This window comes from Glycine max, chromosome 18 (assembly GCF_000004515.6).
Source record: "Glycine max cultivar Williams 82 chromosome 18, Glycine_max_v4.0, whole genome shotgun sequence".
Taxonomy (NCBI): domain Eukaryota; kingdom Viridiplantae; phylum Streptophyta; class Magnoliopsida; order Fabales; family Fabaceae; genus Glycine; species Glycine max.
The window spans coordinates 26,389-50,226 of NC_038254.2; the positions used below are offsets into that span (position 1 = coordinate 26,389).

General features: G+C 37.0%; 2 protein-coding genes across 9 annotated transcripts in view; one reads left to right on the top strand and one right to left on the bottom strand.

Moving 5' to 3' along the window:
* Nucleotides 1-13,615, top strand: part of LOC100782017 (mediator of RNA polymerase II transcription subunit 13) — a 37,541-nt gene extending 23,926 nt beyond the window's left edge. For all 3 annotated transcript variants that reach the window (XM_006601805.4, XM_014770806.3, XM_006601806.4), the window contains exons 17-22: nt 5,762-5,849; nt 6,015-6,093; nt 6,532-6,827; nt 7,066-8,134; nt 9,518-9,889; nt 12,691-13,615. In XM_006601805.4, coding sequence (XP_006601868.1) covers nt 5,762-5,849; nt 6,015-6,093; nt 6,532-6,827; nt 7,066-8,134; nt 9,518-9,889; nt 12,691-13,259 — 2,473 coding nt within the window. In that variant the 3' untranslated portion in view covers nt 13,260-13,615. The remainder of the gene's footprint in view (nt 1-5,761; nt 5,850-6,014; nt 6,094-6,531; nt 6,828-7,065; nt 8,135-9,517; nt 9,890-12,690) is intronic.
* Nucleotides 13,616-20,794: 7,179 nt separating this feature from the next.
* LOC100784876 (E3 ubiquitin-protein ligase RING1) lies at nt 20,795-23,196 on the bottom strand. Of its 6 annotated transcripts, none has more exons than XM_026126587.2 (4): nt 23,069-23,181; nt 22,920-22,968; nt 22,678-22,749; nt 20,948-22,183 (listed from the first exon to the last, which is right to left on the bottom strand). In XM_026126587.2, exon 4 carries the CDS (start codon nt 22,115-22,117, stop codon nt 21,083-21,085), a length of 1,035 nt encoding a protein of 344 aa, XP_025982372.1. In that variant the 5' UTR covers nt 22,118-22,183; nt 22,678-22,749; nt 22,920-22,968; nt 23,069-23,181; the 3' UTR covers nt 20,948-21,082. The 6 variants fall into 6 exon arrangements, with proteins under 6 accessions (NP_001341896.1, XP_025982372.1, XP_025982374.1 ...); XM_026126589.2 differs by having other exon boundaries at nt 22,678-22,779; nt 23,069-23,177; XM_026126590.2 differs by having other exon boundaries at nt 22,920-22,927; nt 23,069-23,170.
* Nucleotides 23,197-23,838: the final 642 nt, after the last annotated feature.

The window sequence follows — 23,838 nt, forward strand, 5'->3', positions numbered from 1 at the left end:
CTCCACGCGAAAACCACAATTTTGCTTGGGATCTTTATTTTCCATAGCTCCTGAAAACATTCCTCCTGACTTCAATCTGCTATCTCCTCCCATAACATATTATAAGCACTGTGTAGAATATGTACCTGATGGGTCTCCTAACCACTCCCATCCATCGGATTGTTGTTGTTGTATAGGCTTGCCTTCAGCCTCTCTAAGGAAACTAACAGTCGAATCAATTTCAATATCAAACAGTGGCCTTCTCCATATAAAATTCCATTCCTAACCATTGTCCTTGTGAGTGCCCATTTGTCTAATAAACTGGTTCTGCTGTGATGAAACCTAGTCTGGGATATTTTTCTGCTAATGATTCCTCCTGGCATATCCACCTATCCTCCCAAAATTTGATTTTATCCCCCCCTCCTACCTTCCATTTTAATCCATTTTGGATAACCGTACCCTGATGTGAATGATGAAGAGCCCTTTTTAAGTCCCTCCACCAAATTGATTCAGGGCCTACCCTACCTGTTTCATCCATACTCCTCCATCCACCATATTTGGACTCCAATACTCTAGTCCATAATTTCCCTTGATGCTGCAAAAGATGCCACTTCCATTTGTCGAGAAGAGCAATATTAAAAGTGTTGATGTCCTTGATGCCTAGTCCTCCCTTTTCTTTTGATAAACACACTGTCTCCTACCTAATCCATGCAATCTTATTTTGGTCAGGTCCTCCTCCCCACAAAAATCTACGTTGTAATTTCACTAGCTTATCCACCACTGATTGAGGCACCCTGAAAAAAGAAAAGAAATAAATAGGAATTGATGTCAGCCCTGACTGAATTAGTGTCACTCTCCCCCCAAAAGATATGTGTCTCTGTTTTCATTTTGCCAATTTTCTCTCAAATTTGTGGATAATGGGATCTCACATCTGACATCGTCTCGAGTTGGCCCCGATGGGTATGCCAAGGTATACAAAAGGAAAAGCCAACATGCTACAATTCAGGTAATTGGCTGCAGATTGCTTCCACTGTTCTGTTACCCCAAATGCTCCAAAACAACTCTTTGCAAAGTTGATTTTTAGACCTGATACAAGTTCAAATGTCCTTAGGATAGCTTTTATTGCTTTGACATTCTCCATAGATGTTTTCCCAAAAAAGGTTGTATCATCTGCATACTGTAAGATGTTTATGCTCACATTATTGGAGCCAACTGAGAAACCTTTGTATAGCTCTCCTCCATAGCTCTCCTCATCAGCCCATTTAGAGCTTCAACTACATCATTAAAAAGGAAGGGTGCTAATGGATCCCCTTGCCTAAGTCCCCTTTGAGGGAGGAACTCAGCTGTGGGGCTATCATTCACCAAAACTGAAATAGATGCAGATTTCATACACCCCTCAATCCATTTGACCCATTTGGAACTGAAACATGTTCTCCTTAGCATGTACAATAGAAAATCCCATGAAACCGAGTCATATGCTTTCTCATAATCTACTTTGAATACAAGGCATGATTTGCTACTCCTTTTGGCTTCTTCAATCACCTCATTGGCAATGAGTGCACTATGTAGTAAATGTCTACCTTCAATGAAGGCAGATTGGGCTTCATCTATGATAGATGGCATCACCTTCTTCATTCTTGTAGCTAACAACTTCGCCACGATCTTATACATGCAACCTATTAGTGAGATAGGTCTATAGTCATTCAATAGATGTGGGTCAGCTACCTTGGGAATTAATGCTATGAAGGATGCATTACAGCCTCTAGAAAAAACACCGTTAGCATGAAATTCATCTAGAAAACGAAGAACATCAGGTTTAAACAGCTGCCAAAATTTCTTAATAAACTTAAAGTTTAACCCATCAGGACCTCGGCTTTTCTCACTCCCGCAATCATAGACAGCCTGTTTTACTTCCTCCTCCTGGAAAGGAGCCACCAACATGTCATTCTGATGCTGATTGATAGTTTGAAAGCTGATGCCATCAAGCCTAGGCCTGTAATAATCTGGTTCTTGGAGTCTTTGTGAGAAAAAAGATCTAACTTCCTCCTTCACCTTATGTGGCTCATCAGTCCATGTTCCATCAATCATGACCCCCTTTAACGAGTTATTCCTACGGTTGACATTCATCAATAAATGGAAGTAACGTGAATTGCAATCTCCCTCCTTGATCCATCTCGCTCTAACCTTTTGCCGTAGCAAAGATTCATGAGCTTGGGCATCTACCCATAATGCTTCCTGTAATTGTATCCTTTTCATGACTTCTTGGGAAGATAGCTCTCTTTGGATTGTGTCTTCCTCCAATTTGTTTAATTCAGCCTCAACTTTCTTGACCTTTTTGAGGGTATCTCCAAACTGTTCCTGGTTCCAAAACTTCAACCTTTGCTTTAATCTCTTTATTTTTTCTTTGAGAATATACCCTCCCCAACCTAATTGCTGGTGAGAAGTCCAGCATTGGTGTACAGTTGCCTTGAAGGAGTTGTTTGCCAGCAATCTAAAATCCTAAAAGGTTTAGGACCCCAATCTACGACCTTGGACCGAAGCAAGATTGGACAGTGATCTGAAAAGTTCCTTGCAGGAGTAACTTGAAAACTGCCAGGCCATCTGCCAAGCCACTCATGGGATACACCAAGAACCTGTCAAGCCTGCTCCTAGATGCTCCATTTGATCTGTACCAGGTGAACTTTCTTCCCAGCCATGGTACCTCTATAACCTCCAGATCATCTATCCAGTCATTGAATTCTTTGATGCTGCTTTCCCCAGATAACCTTTGACAAATGCCAAATCTTTCAGCTGGGTCCCTGATGTTGTTGAAGTCACCCAGGATACACCATAGCCCTCCAGACAATGAATCTTTCAGTTGCTTTACTTTGTCCCATAGTATTCTCTTATTGTGAATGTCACATGGTGAATATATGGTAACTATATTGATTTGTTGTGCCTCTTTGATCCATTCCCCCGTCAAGAGAATAAATCCATTGCTGATGACTTTCCTCTGTAACCTGAATGTTTTTTCGCTCCATAGACATAATATGTCTCCTGCTGTAGCAGGCTGCATCTCCCAACACACCTCAACATCCTCCCATAATGCCTGACACATAGCTTTGTCAATCACTTCTTTCTTTGTCTCTTGGAGACATATCATATTCACACCCTCCTTCTTGATCAATCTTCTAATTGCTGCCCACTTTACCCCCCTCCCTAAGCCTCTGACATTGTATGAAACTATATTCATTGATCCCTTCTGCTGTCTCCCCACCTCTCAAATTCTGTCTTGTCCCTTTCTTCCACAGATTTAATTTTTTCAATGATTATATTCTGCTCATCTCCTCTTGTAGCCCCCATTTGTTTAGCCATGCTCCATATGTTAGCTGCCTCATGAATGTGTTGTGGCTCTGTATTTGCTTCTAGACCTCCATTGTGTGTGGTTGTTTCAGTGATCGGGGCATTAATGGCAGTACATGCAGTCCCAATTTGTGCCAAGTTCTGTGGGTATTGAGCCTGTATTCTGCTCCTATCTATTTCTGCCTCTATAGTATAAAAAGAATGGCCCAATTGGGATTTCTTTTGACACCTCCTTTGTCTTAAATATACCTGCCAGGTATTTTCAATTCCTGCTTTGTTGTTTTTTGGGCTAAGGCCCAATTTGTATGTTTTCGCGGTGGAGGTATAAGTCAAGCTATCCATCCTTTTGTTTGACCCACTTGTATCCATAACACAACTCCCCCCCTGCTCACGTGCTGCTTCTTCAACTACAGCTTCATCATGCGCCTGTTTTTTAAATTTGTCACGTGCACAAAAGTAGTCTTGTGCCTCTGCCTCGTCGCGTGTTGCAGCTACTTATGTCTTCTGGGCCTCTGCCACGCCACATGTCTCCCCCTTTTCTTTGTTACCATTTCCGTGAAAAGTCTGCTCCTCTGCTGCCTAGTAGGTAAACCCATCATTGAGTGGTTGCCCCTGATTGGCTAATTCGTCATGGTGGTAGGTGGCCTATGCCTGCCGCTCGTGACAGTCCTTATGTGCAGCCGTAGGTGTTCGCTGTTTTTCGCCAAAACCCCGCGGACTATTGCTAGTATCCAGTGGGTAATTGTAGCCACTTTGTCCGCTGGTTAATAGAGTCATGCCGAGATCTGCGACGCCGGCACTGGGCCTAGTAGCGAAGTGGCATGGTGCGGGTCACGTTTCTGGCGCTGACAGGTGTTGCATGTCCTCTTCACACACCACGTTGTCCGTTAGTGTCGGAGTAAGGTCGCCGAAGTGGCTTTCGTCTGAGTCGATCTCCTTCGACGAACCCCCGAAGCTTCTTCCCCTCCTGAGGCAGTCGTGAATAACGCTGCCACACTCCTCGACAACATACACCTTGAAAGTTTCGCCACCAATATGGACATTGATGGTGTGTTGGATTGTCGACCACCATGGGGTCTTAATGAGCACCCTTGCTCTATCTAGTCTCCGTTTTTCCTCAACCTCGTCATCCATATCCACCATATCTCCTATAATAGCCAAAATCTGGTGGATATGTTTCTTATCCTAGGCTTGAAGTGGGATACCCCAGCAGTGAACCCAGGCCAGTCTGCTCCTTGTGCGTAAGTTCAAACTCCATCTTTCCATTGAGTAGAACATAGATTTGCCTCCGTCTTGTCCACCATTCATGATTTGTTCTGCACCAACGTCATTGAGGCCAAGTAACAAGAGTAAGTCATCTCCTATGTATTTGGGAGTTATATCCAGTCCTATCTCCCACAATAAATCGTCCTCCAGTCTTTCAAACATAGCTGGGTTTTTTAGGCACCCTACCCACACATACTTCAGCCATTTGATGTCTTCTGGTCCCAATGTTTATGTGGATCGAGGAAGTTGAAGTTTCACGGCTGTGGGTTTGGCTGTTGAGGGCCAGTCGTTGTCCCGGGGCCCTGTTATTTCTTGTTAGCGTGTCCATGTATGAAACTGGGTTTGTTTGGCGTGCTTGTCTGGCTCGATCAGCTTTTATTTGAGTGCTCTCCTCATGCCCCTGTGGTTTGGTCCCTGTAACTGCCTTTCTTGGCATCTCCCTTCCATGCTTGGGGATGTTGACATATAATTTCAGCCCACCAATAACAATCCTGTCTAGCTGCCTTGCCAAGTAGGGAATGTCGCGTACCCCTTTAAATCTGACGAATCCATACCTCCTTCCAATGTAGTTTCTACGATTGGGTATGAAGATTTCCCTGACATCACCCCACTTCTTGAAGTGATGCCAGAGTTCATTCTCTGTAATGTCTTCACCAAAACGAGTGAAGTAAAAGGATGTGATATCCTTGTGGTCCATCCAGTTTGACACAGTATGAAATTGCTGGACTCTTTCCTTGTCTCCTGCATAGTCCCGTCGGGGTGCCTCCCTGATGCTCGCTCTGTCTCTCTTGGCTACCTCACCTCTAAACCTATCCCTCCCCCACCCAGTGTTTCTCTCTCTAAACCTATTCATTCTCTCTAGACTCGAACACTTACAATACTATATGTAGAATAGTTTTAGTTAGTTGATTGAGTAGTAATCCCTATAATTATGCGATATGTTTGTATATGTATAAAAATATACACCACGAGTTGATTCTTATAGAATTCAGCCATAAACAATATCAGTTCTTTATTTTAAGTGCTAAAAATAACCCAATAGATTAATCACTTGCTTATTTGCTGGTATATTGTCCATCATATATTGTATATGATAAGATAGCTAGCACAGCCGGCATCTAGTACTATAAAGTTTGGTATTTAGTTAACCTCTCATGCAAAACATGTCCAATAGGTATCAGGATGATTGGCTCAAGACATCAGCAAACTCTTTGCAGCACTGGGAGAAGGCTCCTCTAGAGCCCTATGCTCTACAGAAACCTGTAAGTTCATTCACTAATGGCTGTGGTTACTAATGGAACCTTGTCTATCATATAGCCTGACTTAATTACCTATAGGAGCATACTTACTCCTATATTACCTGTGATGGGTAATGAGCTTAAGAACTTGCTTTCATTTAAATCATTATATGATATTGTTGGTTGCAGATTACGTATCATGTTGTATGTCCCGACATTGATCCCCTTACTTCTGCTGCTGCTGATTTTTTTCAACAACTAGGAACAGGTAAATAGTGGTAATTATACTTCAATTAACTTATAAGAACTATTTGATGATGATTACAAATTGCATATTTGCAACGTATTATGCTTTATGATGGCTTTGAGAAATTTTGTATTTAAGTCAAATTATTTATCATGTATTATTGACAGTAAAAAGGATGGAAGAAAATGTGGAGAAACCATAGCTAAATCCTGTCTCTTAGGAAAGAAAAGTCATATCTTTTTTATGGATGTAGATGCTATTTGAGATGCTTAGACCATTTTGTGTTTCTGAACTTTCTTGTGTGAATGCAACAATAGTTGATTGTTGTTGCAGAGCACAATGCTTCCAGATTTCTATGCATTGTGACTGCGGATTTAAGTTTCACCTTTTTTTTCCCTTCACTCAGATTTTACGTATTGATTTGTTAGTTTAGTCTTATTTTGCTTTTATTCTTTTCAGTGTATGAGACATGCAAGCTAGGTACTCATTCACCTCAAGGCTTGGGGAATCAGATAGAGATAGAGTCTGCAAAGTTGTCATCTTGTGGTTTTGTTTTACTTGATTGCCCCCAATCAATGAAGATTGAGAGCAGCAATGCATCTCTTGTTGGTTCAGTAAGTGATTATTTTTTATCTTTATCTAATGGTTGGGACCTGACTAGTTATCTCAAGTCTCTTTCAAAGGCACTTAGAGGTTTGAAAATTGGCTCTTGCTTTTCTACAAACCCCAGCGAAGGAAGTAACAGCTCATGCTTGGTAAGTGACTTGTTTAGTGGCTCAATTTTGTAGATTGAATGGTTATCTTGTTCCCTAAGTGCTAATCAGACCAAATTATGATGAGGCTTTAACAGCCTAGTTGGTTGTTTGAAGCATTAATGGCACGACACTGCTCATATAAGAAAACTGTTTTCTCAAAGCATATTTCTCTCTTTTTATAATCGTAGATCTACATGCATTGATGCTTTTGATCTCATTTTTTCCTTCTTACATTTAGGTAATCTATGTGGTGTGCCCATTTCCTGATCCCACTGCAATTTTGCAAACTGTAATTGAGTCTTCTGTTGCCATTGGATCGGTTGTCCAACAGTCGGATAGAGAGAGGAGATCTAGCTTGCATAGTCAGGTTGTGAAGGCATTAAGTGGCTTGGCCACTGTCGATGAAGCTTCAGCGTCTAATATCCTTGTGCTTTCTGGGTTTAGTATTCCAAAATTGGTCTTGCAGATAGTTACAGTGGATGCCATTTTCAGAGTCACAAGCCCATCTGTTAGTGAGCTTGTCATTTTAAAAGAGACTTCCTTTACTGTATACAGCAAGGCTCGTCGCATTTCACGTGGAATCTCTAGTGATTTTGCTCAATCTGCATTTTCTAGTAGATCTCATTCTGGTTTGACACAAATGCCTTCTCCCATCTCTGGGATGTGGAAAGACTGTGTTGGTCCTCGAATGGCAGGACATTCTCTTCCAAGAGAGGGTGACATTGATGCTAGCTTGAGGCCTGGTACTTGGGATAATTCTTGGCAACCAACAAGGACTGGGGGGTTAAGCTGTGATCCAAGTAGAACTGGGGATAATTTTCTTCATGATGAAATTCGTTACATGTTTGAACCCCTTTTTATTCTCGCAGAACCAGGTTCTCTTGAAAATGGTATTTCAGTTATTGGTAGTCCCACTTCAGAATCTTCCAAGGCATTGGCAGATGACAGTAGTGGTAACTATGTACAGAGTACAAGTACAGCAGGAAGTGTGGAGTCTGCTTCAAGCACTGATGCATCTGGGTCCGATCCAAAGACTCCTCCAAGCCTACATTGTTGCTATGGATGGACTGAGGACTGGCGTTGGCTCGTGTGCATCTGGACAGACTCAAGGGGAGAATTGCTGGACTGCAATATTTTCCCCTTTGGTGGAATAAGCAGCAGGCAGGATACAAAGGGTCTGCAGTGCCTATTTGTTCAAATTCTTCAACAAGGTTGTCTGATACTTCAATCTTGTGATCCTGGCCTTGCAAAGCCTCGAGATTTTGTGATAGCACGCATTGGAGGTTTTTATGAGCTCGAGTACCTTGGTAAGTCTGTCTCTGCCTCTTGTGAGATATATTATATGTAAATCAGTTTTGGGGCATGGAACATCCCCTCATGTAAAAAGACATGGCTGATGACATTGACTATGACATACGGTGTAATTTGCTGGTTGTTGAAAAACACTTATACAGTCCTAAAGATAATGATCGATACAAACGTTGTTACATTCATGTGTGCATAAATTCCCTGATACTGGCCATACCTATACTGATACCAGTGTCAGTTGATACTGTTGAGTGAGAATTATTGCAAAGTACCCAGTGGTGATGTTATTTGCATGGTTATGAAGTGGTTGGTGGGTCATTTTTCAAATTCTAATATATTATATACCACAGGACTTCTTAATAAAAATCATAAAGTTTAAAACCAGTTCCATTGAGATTTGGGTAGGTCCAGTGTAGGTTTTGATAAGTTCAGGTACCTGCCAATATGTGATGTGTAAACGTAACAGTGGTGTGCAAAAGCTTCCTTCTGAATTGTGTGAAGCAATATGTCAGAACAAGTGAGCATCTCACTTGTAATAATGCAATTTAGTTGGCTCCATTTATTTTAGTACATTCACACAAAATATTTTGGATTAAAAGGTTAGTCACTTTTAATTATCTAATTTATTTCATCAAATGTATATAAAAAATTATCAAGTGATTTCATGTCAGAAAAGTTAAGAAAATAAATTAGAAAATACATTATCTCCTCTGTCATATGTTATAACTTATTATTATTAGAGCAAATTACACTAAAACCTCCTGTGGCTTCTTCAAATTGCACACAATACCTCTGCCTTTTAACGTTCACAGTGACCCCCCTATAGGGGTACACATGTAATGTATTTATTGAGAAACAGGGGGTGTCACTATAATGTATTTTAAACAATTAAGGGGGTTATTGTAGGGGCTAAAAAGGTAAGGTATCAGTTTCAACTTAAAGAAACCATTGGGGGTGTCAATGTAATTTTCTCTTATTATTATTATTATTATTTGTTTTAACCTGTGACATGTAAGTTAGAACAGAGTCTTGCATTTTGTATATTTTAATTTTGTTTTGTACATATGATTCCATTCACTGTTTAGTTTATCAAAATGAACTCTATTTCTTTTTGATAATGATGAATTTTTCTAAAAGTTTAAGGTATAGTCCCCGATGTACTTGAACATGTGGGTTTAGACCATGTTCAAACTGTTCCAACCTTAAAGTTATACATAAACACACACAAAGGTGCATGGTTGGTTGTTGGCATATTTACATCCATCAAAAGTAAATTGGCTTTATATTTACACCACTTTAAGTTGAGAAGCTAATTGGAGTACATTTGCTCCTTATGTCTGCATCTATACATGCATTCTTACTTTGGCATTTTATTCAAACAGAGTGGCAGAAAGCCATTTATTCAGTTGGTGTATCTGAGATGAAGAGATGGCCTCTGCAATTGCGGAAATCTATGTCTGATGGGATGTCTGCAACTAGTAATGGTTCTTCTTTGCAACAATCAGATATGAGTTTGATCCCAGAAAGAACTCTTCCTTCCTCACCGAGTCCTTTGTACAGCCCTCATACCAAATCCCCTGGTTTTATGAAAGGCAGTTTAGGGCAACCTACTGCAAGAAAGCAACTTATCGGTGGACATTCTATGGTTGACAATTCTAGGGGTTTGCTTCATTGGGCGCAAAGCATTAGTTTTGTTGCAGTTTCCATGGACCATACTTTACAACTAGTTCTCCCAGCAGATTCATCAACTCCTGGTGAGTTATCTTTACTAGAATAATAATAATTTTATTTTCTATGTTCTTTTCTTATTTCATTAAATTGCATTCATGAGATGAGGGTGTTCTGATGGTTGAGTAGGCGCACAAGAATAGATAAGATCAGTATTGAAAATCATGATGCGAGAAAATGAAAGAAAAGATAAAGAGAGAAATGTTACAATAACTGAAGGAAATACTGAGGTATAAGCTTCTGTCAAAAGCAAACTGATAGTTAATTGATAGCTGTTAACACCCCATTTCAACTACAATGGGTAGGGTAGGGTACTATGGCATTTGTCCCCCCATCCTCACATTTTATAAAAATACTTGTCCCCAATCCTGCGTGGAGAGCAAATTTAGTGCCTATCTCTGTATCCTCTTAATACTTGTCCTCTTTTCTTCAATTGTAAAATGACAAAAGGCCTGTGGTGGGAATCCATGAGATGGATTCAGGCAGTAGGTCCTCTTCCACTTTCCCCAGCTTGCCATTTTACTCAATTCTGTGAAGGTTTTGGTGCAGCTGTGAACCATAGCAGAAGGTGTGGGTGGTGGATTGCCCTAACTAGTTCTATATGGCAGCACAGGAATCTACTGATTTTCCAAGGAAAATCTTTTGATTCCTCTAAAGTCATGGATGATGCTCTCTTTCTAGCTTGGTCATGGTTAAAGGCTAAAGAGAAAGATTTCAACATTAGTTTTAACCAATGGTCTTCCAATATCTCGAATTCCTTTGGTTAGTTTGGTGGGGTTTTCATGTTCTTGTTGGATTAGTTTGGGTTTTTCTTTTGGAGGGCAGCACATTGGTGCACTGTAATTTCTATCTATGGTACCACTGGTACTGTTTTTCTATTAATAATATATATCCTCTGCCTTCCAAAAAAAAAATACGTAGATACACTTACCTAGACCGAGCAGTCTAGTACCCACGCTCAGTTAAATAAAAGTGCTATGTCATATCCTAATTATAAAATATGACAATCAAAATATTTAGTTAGATTCATATCTATGAAGTGATTAACTATAAAACATAAGTCCAATTATGTCTAATAATTTTATATTCTTTGACTTTTCAAATTCATAGAGATTGGTATATGTAATTTTAGGAAAAGAAAACGATCTTTATTGATCAAAATTACATGAGAATTATATTGGCAGAGGAGGCTAGGAGAGATTCTACCACCCTGTTTAGAAAAAAAAATATAATGATCAGATAGTGAGAAAAAAAAAAGGAGAATAAAATCAAATCAGATTTGAATAATCTAATCTTGATTGTTTTCAACTAACTAAATCTTCTAGAATAAAGGAGAATAAAATCAAATCAGAACTGAAAAATTTTATCTGGATCTTATAACTACTTAAATCTTCTAGAATTCTTATTTGAAATTTAAATTTAAAGTAAAACACATACAACTGTCAATACCCCCTCTTGTTGGTGCACAGATGTCCAACATGCACAACTTGCTTATAAAGAAATCAAAATTAGGTCTAAATCCCTTTTTAAGAATGTTTGCCACTTGCTGTGAAGTAGGAACAAATGGCATGCAAGTTAGGCCTGCATCCACCTTCTCTTTTATAAAATGTCTATCAATTTCTATACGCTTGGTCGGGTCATGTTGAACTGGGTTCTGGGAAATATTAATTGTAGCCTTGTTATCATAGTACAACTTCATGGGGAGTCATTGGAAGTTGTAACTCTTGTATAATTTTTTTTAGCCATAAACTTTCACAAACTCCTTGACCCATTGCCTTACATTTAACCTCTGCACTACTAGCCGCATCATTTTGTTTTTTGCTTCTCCAAGTAACCAAATTTCCCAAAACAAAGGTACAATAGCCAAATGTTGACCTTTGGTCAGTAATGGATTCAGCCCAGTCCACATTTATAAACACTTAAATGCCTTGCTGCCCAGTTTTCTTAAAAGATAGTCATCTGCTCAGAGCATTTTTTAATTACCTCAATCCTGTAATCTACCTTAAGGTGTTCTCCATGTGGTGAGTGCATGAATTGACTCACTAAACTTACTGCAAAAGCTGTCTGGCTGGGTGGCCGGATATGAGATAAATAAATTAATCTTCCCTATAATCTTAGGTATCGAATTGTTTGTACTGGATTATAGGAGTTTTAAGCTTGCCTGCAACCCACATCTCAATTCTTTGAGAAGGTCTAGAACATACTTTCTCCTTGACTCAATAACTCCTTTCTTTGATTGTGCAACCTATCCCCCAAAAAACATTTTAAGGACCCAGGGTCTTCAATCTCAAAATCAGCTGAAAAGGGAAGCTTTCAATTTATTTATTTCATTGAAATCATCCCCAATAATGACAATGTTGTCCATATAAACAATTAGCACTGCCCAGAAAAATGGTTTACAAACTTACTGTCACTTTGACATTGAACATACCTTAGCTACAGCTACACATTTGTGACGATTATGTTTTTTAAAGTTGCGTTGCACCAATATACCAAACTCCTGTTTTGGCATATATGACATAAACAAAGGAAATTCGGACAAATATCCTTCAAGGACTTGAATCTATTATGGATTTGCAGCATGGTAATGATAATGATAGACTTCTTCATCATTATTCTCAACTTTGGATTTCTGGATAAAAAACTTATAATTGTACAATGGCATTGGAGAATGAAGTTTCACAAGCAACCATGAAACAAAATTTTGAACTTGTGATGCTACCTCATATTTGAATATTCTTAATTAAGTAAATCATGTAAGTATTGATAGCAAAAACTTTTGGAAGAGGAACTGAAAGTGGTGGTGGTGGTGGTTTGTCTATTTCAGGTTACATAGAAGGTTTCACTCCAGTTAAGTCTCTTGGTTCTACGTCTTCTGCATATATTCTAATTCCTTCTCCTAGCATGCGGTTCCTTCCTACAACAGTTCTTCAACTCCCAACATGCCTCACAGCAGAGTCGCCACCACTAGCTCATCTGCTTCACAGCAAGGGTTCTGCTCTTCCTCTCTCTACTGGATTTGTGGTTTCAAAAGCTGTACCTTCCATGAGGAAGGACTATAGAGCCAACCAAAAAGAAGAATGGCCCTCTGTACTTTCAGTGAGCCTCATTGATTATTATGGAGGTACTAACATCCCCCAAGAGAAGATTGTCCGAGGAATTAACAAGCAAGGTGGTAGAAGTTTAAGCTGGGAAGCTAAAGATTTTGAAATTGAGACCCACTTGGTTCTGGAGTCTCTTGCAGCAGAGCTTCATGCCTTGTCATGGATGACAGTGAGCCCCACATACTTAGAGCGGCGAACAGCACTTCCTTTCCACTGTGACATGGTTCTAAGACTAAGAAGACTTCTTCACTTTGCTGATAAAGAGCTCTCCAAGCAGTCCGAGAAATCTTGACTATGATTTATATACAATGATGGCGACAAAACTCTGCTCATTGGTTAGAGAGTAAAGACAGCCAAACTGAGCAGAGTAGACTGTATCATACTAGATACACTGTGATTACATGTAAATTAAGTGTAGAAGCTGATGTGTTCCTGGATGAAATAGATTTAGCAATTGTTGGGAATGTACATGAGCTTTTCTAGAACAGCTGATTTTAACCCAGATTAGCATGATTGATAGAAAATGTTGATTGTAGCATAGAATACCATATCCTCTATCTTTGTAGTATGTTGGTCTCCGAAATTTCATTTCCTTTGTAATTAGATATTGTAAGACAATAATGTGCCAGTAACTAATTTTATGCTTAATATTGGTTTCGTGGCTATAATTATTGTGTTGAACAATTTTTGGGGTGCTGTAAATTATTTACAGGTTCTGGACTGCCACCATAGTTGGGATTCCCTTTCCCACAGTGATGCCTTTGCACTCCTAACTTTTATAAAAATATGAACTCTTGTGATGAACGACCTTCTTTTTTTGGATTTTGTCTTGGAAACATTCCCCATACTACAAATTGATTGCAACATTGGCTTTAAAAGGTTTGAAAATGGTTATACATTCTTCTAGGGGATTACTAACGTGACTACATTCCTCTATTTACATGTCCTATCCTTAGTTAATGAATTGTGCATAATTGGCTTGATATTGTCTCTAGAGAGACAACTTGGAGTACTTATCCTAACTGGCATGATTGGTTTACTTGTCAGATTGTGATCGGTTATCCGCATAATGCACGATTATATAAATAAAATCATTGAAAACTTATATATCTTTGAAAGATGAATTAATATTGTTAATATAATGCTTGGAAATTGTGTATGAATTACTTGAAAATTATATATCTTTCGCTAAAATTCTAATTCTTTGATATAAATTGGGTGTAGTTATGGTTTTTAAAGTTTTTTCGAGCCATTTAGTTCATCTGTTTTTAAAACTAAGCAAATTTGGTACTTTGATTAATTTTATTTTACTTAAACCCCTTAAATTCTCATTTCGTTTACTCAAATATTAATAATTTGAATTGATTAAATCACTTTGATCCTTCTATTCCAAAGCCACTTGTGAAAATATCAAATTTGACTCAAAATATAAAAAAAAAAATTAAGTTAACTTTCCCTTCTTCAAATCTTAATGTCATTTTATTTTATTTCATTTTATTTTAAAAAAAAACACAAACTATTAACTTCTGATTCCTAAACTTTTAAAATTGTTTCATACGTTAAATTTTTCTTAAACCCTAAATGTTTGCATAATATGTAATAATTTGGGGATTTTGATTTGATGAATATTTACTATACGATCAAATTTACTTAATTATAAAAAAAAGAGACCTAATTGATTCCATAAAAAATTAGAAGACAAAGTTGTTCGAAATCAATTGAAAATGTACTTGAGGTTTCCCCACCTACTAAAATGGAATGAACTGAATAAAATCTAGCAGCTTGTTCATAGGTGCTCGGTTGTACCAATCCTTTAGAATATCGCTTGGATCATGATCATAATAAGTAAAGGTTCAAGGTCATGGGATACCATACAACCTGATCCATAAAGCCCTGCTTCCCTACTTATTCCATAGTGAGCATGGTAAAGAGATGTATTAGTCTGTAATACAAAAGATGCAAGCAAATTAGAAATAAATGTTTTGAAATTATGAAAGATGATATTAGTATTGGAATGTGTTGGCAGTGTGAGATTTTTCTGCTGTCATAAAATATCTTTGCAGATTTTATGGTTGTTTGTAAGTTTGGCTAAAGATTGTTCGTGCTAAAAAAAAAGCAAAATAAGCAGTTGATTAATTGATCCGATGCAACTACGACTACAGTCATACAAAGATGCTGTAATTAAGTTATCGTGTTGACCTGCTTTGAGCTTGAATTAACTTTCAACAGTCAATAGTTAAATTTCATGCAGTGAAATTTATTTAATTTTCGAACATTGCTGAGTGACTGAGTCCAAGTTCTTCAGTACATGTTTTAAACTACACACCAGAGACTAGATTTATGTATATAACGAGGTAACATAGCTTGATAAAGGGCAAAGGGTAATTTATTCTATGGCATTTCCTGTACGTATCAGAAATGCGGTTCAAGGAGCTAATAAGGTAATGCAGAACGTTCATTAATTAATTTTAAAAAGTAAGGGGTTATGAAAGTATTTTTTTTATATAAAGAATGATGGAGGTCGCGTGCATTTTCCTTTATGGTATTCATGGTAATTAAAATATCACGGTAGTGCGCTTCACTACTCTACTTGAAAGATTAAAGTAAAATGTAACATAAATAACTATTTTTGTCCTTGTAACAATTTAATTATTGAAAAAAGAAAATTTTAATTTAGTCCTTGATTTGTAAAAAATGCAACAATTACATCATGTAGTATAACACATTTAGGGACTAAATCATAATTTTTGTTTTTAGAGAGACAAAATTGTCACGCTTTGAAGATAGTGGTCATTTACCCATAAACTATATCACATCTAAAAGAGGAATGTTTCTAAAGAAAAAAGAATTAATATGAAAAAGTGGGGGAGGTAAATACTAAATAAGAATCCTCTCTAATTCAGTTGTGGCTGTCTCTGAAGAGAAAAGATAAATATATTTGGACACCCAAAGTCCTTAATAACACCAGTGTGAAGGAGAGAAAAAAATATAGGGGATAGGAAGAGAGATTAGAGACGAATGAGAAGTTTTGATGGTGTGTTTAAATATCAATATCATTATGAAACCACGATGGTATATCTCAGTGCTACTTCAGTTTTGAGATACTTGAAAAGCACGCATCACAACAACATTGTTGAGTGACCTAAGCGAGTGATAGGGACTGCAAGCAGGACAAGCCTGCAGACCTCACACTCACAAGAATAAGAAGTCAGAAGGGAGAAGAGAAGAGAAAGGTAAGGCAATTCTTGTATTATTGATTCACTGGTTATTTACATTACTATATATATAATGCCTTGTGCTAACAGATTTTGTGAAATTCCTAATTCTAGAATTCTCCAATAACGGTTTGGATAGGAATGTCTCCACCCAAGCACGATCCAGCGAATCTTTGGTGCCAGCTCAGCATTCATTTCTCAACGAAATCACCAAGGTACGCAGGCCTGATGACCCTTCTCTTGGTTCTTTCCTCATGCACCCCTGTTTTAGCTATTGTTACTCTTGTTTCTGGTTCTGATTCGTGTACCTCTGTTTGAACTTCTACTACTTCTTCTGGTTTGCTATCAGCGAGTCTCTCAGATGTCAAAAGTGAACGCTTCATAGAACACTATATAATTCCATCGTAACATACAGTTCTTCCAAAACAGAATGGCTGTTTATTTTTTGGGTTTCTGAGGTCTATTTCTCTCATGTTCGATTTATTTTATTCAATCAAAGTCAACTCCTCAAGTAAAACTATTCTCACCTAGTATATTTATCACTCCTCTTACAACATCGTATTCTCTAAATATCTATCTAGTTGCTTTATTAATTAACATACAGGTCCATATAGTATATTTGGGGCTCAACCATATTGGCGATCCTGGTCTCACTTTTCATTACCACCTTCAACTTCTATCTACAGTTTTCACATGGTTACTTTTAATATAGTTCATTCCCTGCTTCTTCCAACAGCTTTCTTCACAGACATAAGCCCATTTCTATTGTTGTACTTGTACCCACTATATTTTAGTGAAAAAGATGCGGAAAATTGTATTCTCCATAGCTACAAGTATAGTTTCTCGGGGTTCTCAGCAATGCTAAATCCAACCCAAGCAGCTACACTGGCTAGTAATGAATTAAGCAAAGTTTAATGTCCTTTTTAGCATTCCCAATTTAATTCTGAAAACGTCTTGGATTAACATATTTATTAATTATAAAATAAACATTTTAAGCACAACACTTGCAGATATGCGAGAAGTGGTGTCGGTTTACAGGAGCGAGTCATCACAATCACACACAACAAGAAGCTGGGACATCATGGACCTTAACTTGGACAGTAGTGAAGTAACGCCATTGCAGCTGATTTATGGTGAAGACATCATTGTTGGGGTATTAGACACAGGTGTTTCCATCAATAATCTGTGTTTCTCCTCGTTATAACAATTAGCGCACTAATCCTTCAAACTGCGCTCAAAATCTGGTACTACTTGATTTCAAGTCCAGCTCACGCTATTTGGTTAAGAAGATGCTCCATGAAATTTGATTTCGATATGCTAGGAAAATAGAATGCTTGAAATGTAGAAATAGCAGTGACCGAAAATATCTCTTCTGAGAATTATCAAGATTGATTGCAACCACCATTCATTGAATCATATGGGAAAAGTTTTTGTACGGTACGTGCAAGCAAGCATCGTATCAATTCAAAACAATTAATTATATCCGCTACCTCAATGGACGACAGATGGATAGTACTCTAATTTTACTGTGCGTTTTTGCCAACATGCAGCATATACTCTGGACACAACCTTGGACAGTATTCTTTCCGGTGGATCAACGAAAGTAGCGGATCCTTTTAACATGGGTGCTGGCCACATAAACCCTTCGAAAGCAGTTGATCCAGGACTAATCTACGACATCAAATCTACTGATTACGTTAGTTTCCTCTGTAATATGGGATTCACCCAAGAGCAGATAAATAAAATCACTGATCATCCCTCTCCAGAACCTGTTCACGCAAGCTGCAAACACTTGGTAACCAAAACCAATGCCATTCTAAACTACCCATCAATCACACTCTCAAACCTCCACTCTACAGTAACAATCAAAAGGACTGTTCGTAATGTGGGTCGAAACAAAAATTTCATATTTTGTTAGCACGTCTTGGAACCCTTTGGAGTGGAGGCCAAAGATCATAAGGAGCTGTTTGATTTGTCAGTTTTTTATTTTCAATAATGATAGAAATATGTTAAGTTGGATTTTTTAAAATATGTTCAGTAGAAATATTTTCTCAAAACCAAAAACTGAAAATAATAAAATCTCATTTTCAGTATTTTCAGATAAAGTCAAGAACTTCATTTTGGGTAAAATGAAAAAACGATGATAAAAAATATAATTTTAAGTAAATTTAAAAATAAATTTTTTTAAAAATGGATTTTTAATATTTTTATTTCTTAAAAATAAAAAATAAAACGACAACTCAAACATATTTTTAGAATTCTAATCTTTTAAAAAATAAGAAAAAAAATAAAAACAAAAAATATAAATATAAATCAAACACGACAATACAATATGGTTCAAGCAAGAAAACTCATGCTACGTGACTCTAAAGTCCAAAAAGGAATCCCAAGGTAGGTATGCTTTCGGAGACATAGTTTGGTCAGACGGCTTCCATAATGCTAGGAGTCTATTGGTTGTACGTGTTAATATTTCTGGTTCAGGTTTCCACGCCATTAATCGTACTAGCTAGTAAGAGACCCATTTTTATCCAAAATATGGCTAAGTTCCTCTGTCCCTCTATTTGTATCTTTCCACATTAATGTCATACACTTTTTTTTTTCTAACTTATTTCAAATAAAAATAGGTTTAAACAACTTTATCAAGATGAATGATGCAATTGATTGTAAGTATTAATTGTACCAATCATCTTTGACCATGAGTTTGTTTAATTCTATTTTTATTATAAAAAAAGTTAAATATATTTTATTTGTTGTCTTATATTTCTTCCCATGAAATCTAACTTAGTTGATAAGACAGGATAAATATTATAAACTCATATTTATATTTTATTCTTACGAATTAAAAAATTATACTTTACATAAAAAAAATCCTTTTTTTGTGTGTTAAGGTAAGAATGGGTGATCAATAAATTTTTAGACACTTATTATATCTTTGCCTTTGATTTTATTGGATATTTATTATGTCTAATATTAATAATACTAATTTGATTTTCCTTCCAAATTAGCATTAAAAATATGATTAATTTATATAAGAGATTAAGCACCAAATAAGTCACTAAATTAATTTAAATTTCAAAATTGACTTATGCTTAATTAGTTAATTTGAGGATCAAACAATAATTAAATAAAAAGATTGGGATCAACCTTAGTTGAATGATGAAAGCGTCCTGTCATGGTGAACACGGTTCCTTGAGTAAAGAGGCTTCCACCTTTACTTCAGGCAATAAAAGGTAACCTCCTTTGTAATCAACGTGAACAAATTCTAAGCTATATGAGATCAACTCTCGTGAAAAAGGTTTTTGTTCTAAAATTTTACATGGTGAAATTGAGAAACTATTCTTAAGGAGAATGCCATGGTTCTAACTTTCGAGAACAACTGGAGGAAAAGGAGATGAAAGAAACTGAAAACACTGAGATTATCCCACTTGATTTGATGGGTTGTAATATTCGGGAGAATGGAATATTCAAGTCATCAACTACTCCCTCCATGCGGTCAACTTGGTTTTCGATGTATCATGTCGCTGGTCGCCCAAATTCTTCCAAAACATCTTACTTCTTACTAATCGCTCGTAAAAGGGAACACTGCATAATAGCCATTGCAGCCGTGAAAGAACTAAGAATTCTAGTGATCCATTATCATAGCTTCAACATCTACTCTGTCAGACCCTTTAAGAATATAAGATTGCAAAAACTGATAGAGAAAGATAAAGTGTATAGAAGAAGCTAACAGAAATATTTCATTAAAGTTATATATAGCTGATGATCTGACTCGGTGCTGCTGAGTCAGAAGCTAAACTACAGTCAAATGAAATTACACTGAAATGTAAATATAAGCAGAAATTACATTGTAAACTAAACTTAACTAATATCTCTGATAAAGAAGAAACTCCAAGCTAAATGACCATGGGTATCTGGCTAATCAGACCACTGTTAAGAAACCAAGAAGGTAAATAAAACAGAAAAATAAACCCAACTGAATGAAAAGAATACTGTCTTTTTATTCAGTTCTAAAAAATTCACAACCAGAGTCAATGGCTCCTAGACAGACTATGCCTTCTAGACAGACTATGCCTTTGTTTGATTTAAAATTATGAAAGTATTTCTACAAATTACAATATAAAACTGCAAGTTTCAATAATATTAATTTTTTTTTTAGGATTAAGACCATTATTAAGAAGAAAAGGTTTGTTGTTTTTAGAGTAAAAATACTTTTTAACTCTCCCAACTTCAATCCAAGCATTCATTATATCTCTGCTAATTCTCCAAACTGGAATAACAGGAATCTCTTTGCACCCTCTCCCAAGCCCCACTCCCCAGTCTTTCCTAATAACTCCTTGACCACGTGACTCGTTACATTCAGCATAACAAACTGCAGCCTCCTAATTCTCTACCTGGTACCCTTTCTTTCACCTATAATAGAGACACTCCAAACCTTGCTCTCCCATCACGCTTCTCTACTTCTGGATTACAGACCTTGACAAAGTCAGCTCATCTCTACCAAATGAAAGAAGACAGATACCACATGCCTTATGCGGGTTTACAAGGATCACAACCAATACTATCCACGAGTCCTTGAATAGAAAAAAACACACACACACACCCACGAGTGTACATATACCAAAGTAGTACAGGATAAGATGGGGAAATAAAACCACCACGAGAATTATACAAATGCCAAGTTAAGGGTAAAAGTTGAAGAAAAATAGCAACTGAATTCTAGAAGCACAAAATTTAGCAAAAACAAAGCCACAAGAAAAATCACAAATTGTTCTATCAACATTGGATTCTTTCATTGGTCGAAAACTGTACATAAGCAAGGCAGCACATGAATAGCACAACAGATATGCAAAAATACTCAGTTTTCATCTGATTGATTATCATTTCCGTTGGCATTGGAACTTTAAGAGGATGAAGAGTTTGATGAAGAAAATAATCCATTGAAAGGCCATGGAAATGAGAATCTTCTACCCCCACTTGCATTTCTCCCTTCGCCATCTCTTTCTTCATCATTGTCATGTTCAATACTTTCATCCTCCCTTTGGCTTCTGCTATCCCTTGACAGATCAGAGTCTTGCTTAGACTCATCCAATGGCAACTGAAGCCTGCAAACTGGACAAGAACTATGAAGCTCCAGCCAGGGAAGGATACACCCACTATGAAACCTATGTTTACAAGGCATCTCTTTGGCTTCAGAACCAACTTCAAAATCATCCAGACACACAGAACACTGCGAATTCTCATTGATTATGACGGTAGGCAGCGCTTCAATGGCCTCCTTCTGAGCAGGTGGAGTTCCATACCTATTAGGATCATTCTCAGCCAAATGTTGCAACAATATATCGAAACCCGGCCCTGTGAAATAATCACCCAGGGACCCAACGGAGCTATGATTATCACTTTGATCCCGGTTTGACTCATAGGAACCTTGAACAATAATAGTCTGATTTAAAGGATTGATCAAGATCATGTGCTCTCTTTCTCTTTCTCTTTCTCTTTCCCTGTCATGGTCATGGCCATCAGTATTCTCATATGATTCAGATGCCAGTCCAGTTCTTATACCTTGGAGCAATTGTAGAATGGTAGCTGAGTTTCTCCTCCTCCGAAGGATGGACTCAAACTCTTGATCATATTCAGTTTCTCTACCATGATCTGCTACACCATCAACATAATCACGATTACCATTATCATTGGCTATTTGTCTGAGTCTTCTAGGATGACGTGGATTGCCCATCATGCCTAGCAAGATGGGCGCCCAAAGGGAGAGAGCCCGATCAGATTCAAAATCAGATTCTGATGTATTGGGAATGCTGCTGCTACTGGGGGTGTTACCCATTTCTTCAACAAATCCACTTTGGCAAAACGGGCATCTGATTTCCATATCCATGATGGGATTGACCATTTGAGAGCACATGTGACACCAATACCTTGCTGCCATTGTTTCCTCCACGATGTTTCTCTTTAATCTGTCCTCCAAATATCAGGATGTTGTATTCCTTGAGTCCTGAAACATCAAGCCAGTACAACTTTGAACCAAAAGCCAGAAAAACAAAAAACTGAAGACTCACAGTTGTCAGAGTCGACACGATGAATTCATCCAGATTCCAGAAATGATCAAATCTTGCCATTTCTGAACTAAACCCAAAACAAAACCTGCGTTTTTCTATATTTATTCTAGCAATCGAGGGCAATGAATGATTGAACGAAACCCTTAAACCAGAAAACAGAAAGGGTAATATTTATTTCCTTTCATTCACTGTTAAAAAGAGTATTAAGCAAGTTTCTGTATTCCAGACAGATATGCAGTGGCACCAATCACCAGATGGTAAAAAACAGGCCCCAAGACCCAAACACTAATCTAAGCAAATCTAGATCCCCACGGACCAATCACTAGGTGAAGAAATAAAGGAAAAGAAATTATATATATATATATATATATATATAGAGAGAGAGAGAGAGAGAGAGAGAGAGAGAGAGAGAGGGAGAGAGAATTATCACCTTAGCAAAAAAAAAATGAAAGAGAAACAGCAGCAGCAGCTACAAGTTGTCGGAGAAGGGTTTTATGAACAGCTAAAAGATAAGTCGGGTCGGTAGGTGAGACTTGAGAGGAATTGTTAAGTAAAAATATAATTAAAATTCAGAGAATTAAAAGAAGGATCTGGAAGCGATTTGGCATGACGAGAACACATCACCGCCCTCGTATAATATTGACGACGAACAGCACAATGAAAGGAACTTACCGCAGAAACTGCAAAGCGGCATGATCATATAACATATTTGACACGCAATCTAAATTTATAAAACAGAAGGACAATTGCACAATAAATAATTATTATCCCGTGAAATTGTATTGTAAAAGTTTGAGATTTGAGAGTGAATGAAAACCTACCAAATTCAACGAAGAGCCCTTTTCGATTTCACATGCTGGTTTTGGGTGCGAGAAAATCCTCCTCTCGTACCGAAGAAGAACCGTCCTATCCCAATTGCGTTTTGTCGTTTCTTCAACTTACACGTTTTACTTTAAATATAATTATAACATGATTTAAATATATTTTTATTCTTAATAAATATCTTTTGTGCTTGTTCGTCGATAAAATTTATACAATTCAATACTTTTATATTTTTTTATTGATATTTTATTTTGATTCATAATAAATTAATAAATTTTATATTTATTCTAACTAAAAATAAGTGATAAATAAAAAAAATTATTGTTTTATTAAAAATTTGACATAAAATATTTATTAAGAAGTAAGTGTAAAAATTAAATATTTATTAAAAATAAAAGCATATTTAAACGATATATAGTATCTATTTAAAATTAGAAAAAAAATAGGAAAAGAATTATATATATATATATATATATATATATATATATATATATATATATAAGAGAATAGAGATTTACATCATAAGAAATGTACAATAAGATACTATACATGACAGCCCTCTATATCCTATGACAAAAAATGCATTCACAAGTCACCAACTAGCCAAAAAATGACGTGTCCTTAGTATAAGCAAAGGAAGTATCCATACGAGGGAGACTACAGACACTCCAATGGATTAATGCACCAAGATGAGAAAAGGTCTCCGGTTTTGGTTCCATTTTTGTACAATAGCCATTGCCGAGTGATATTTTTTATAACCTGCAACACC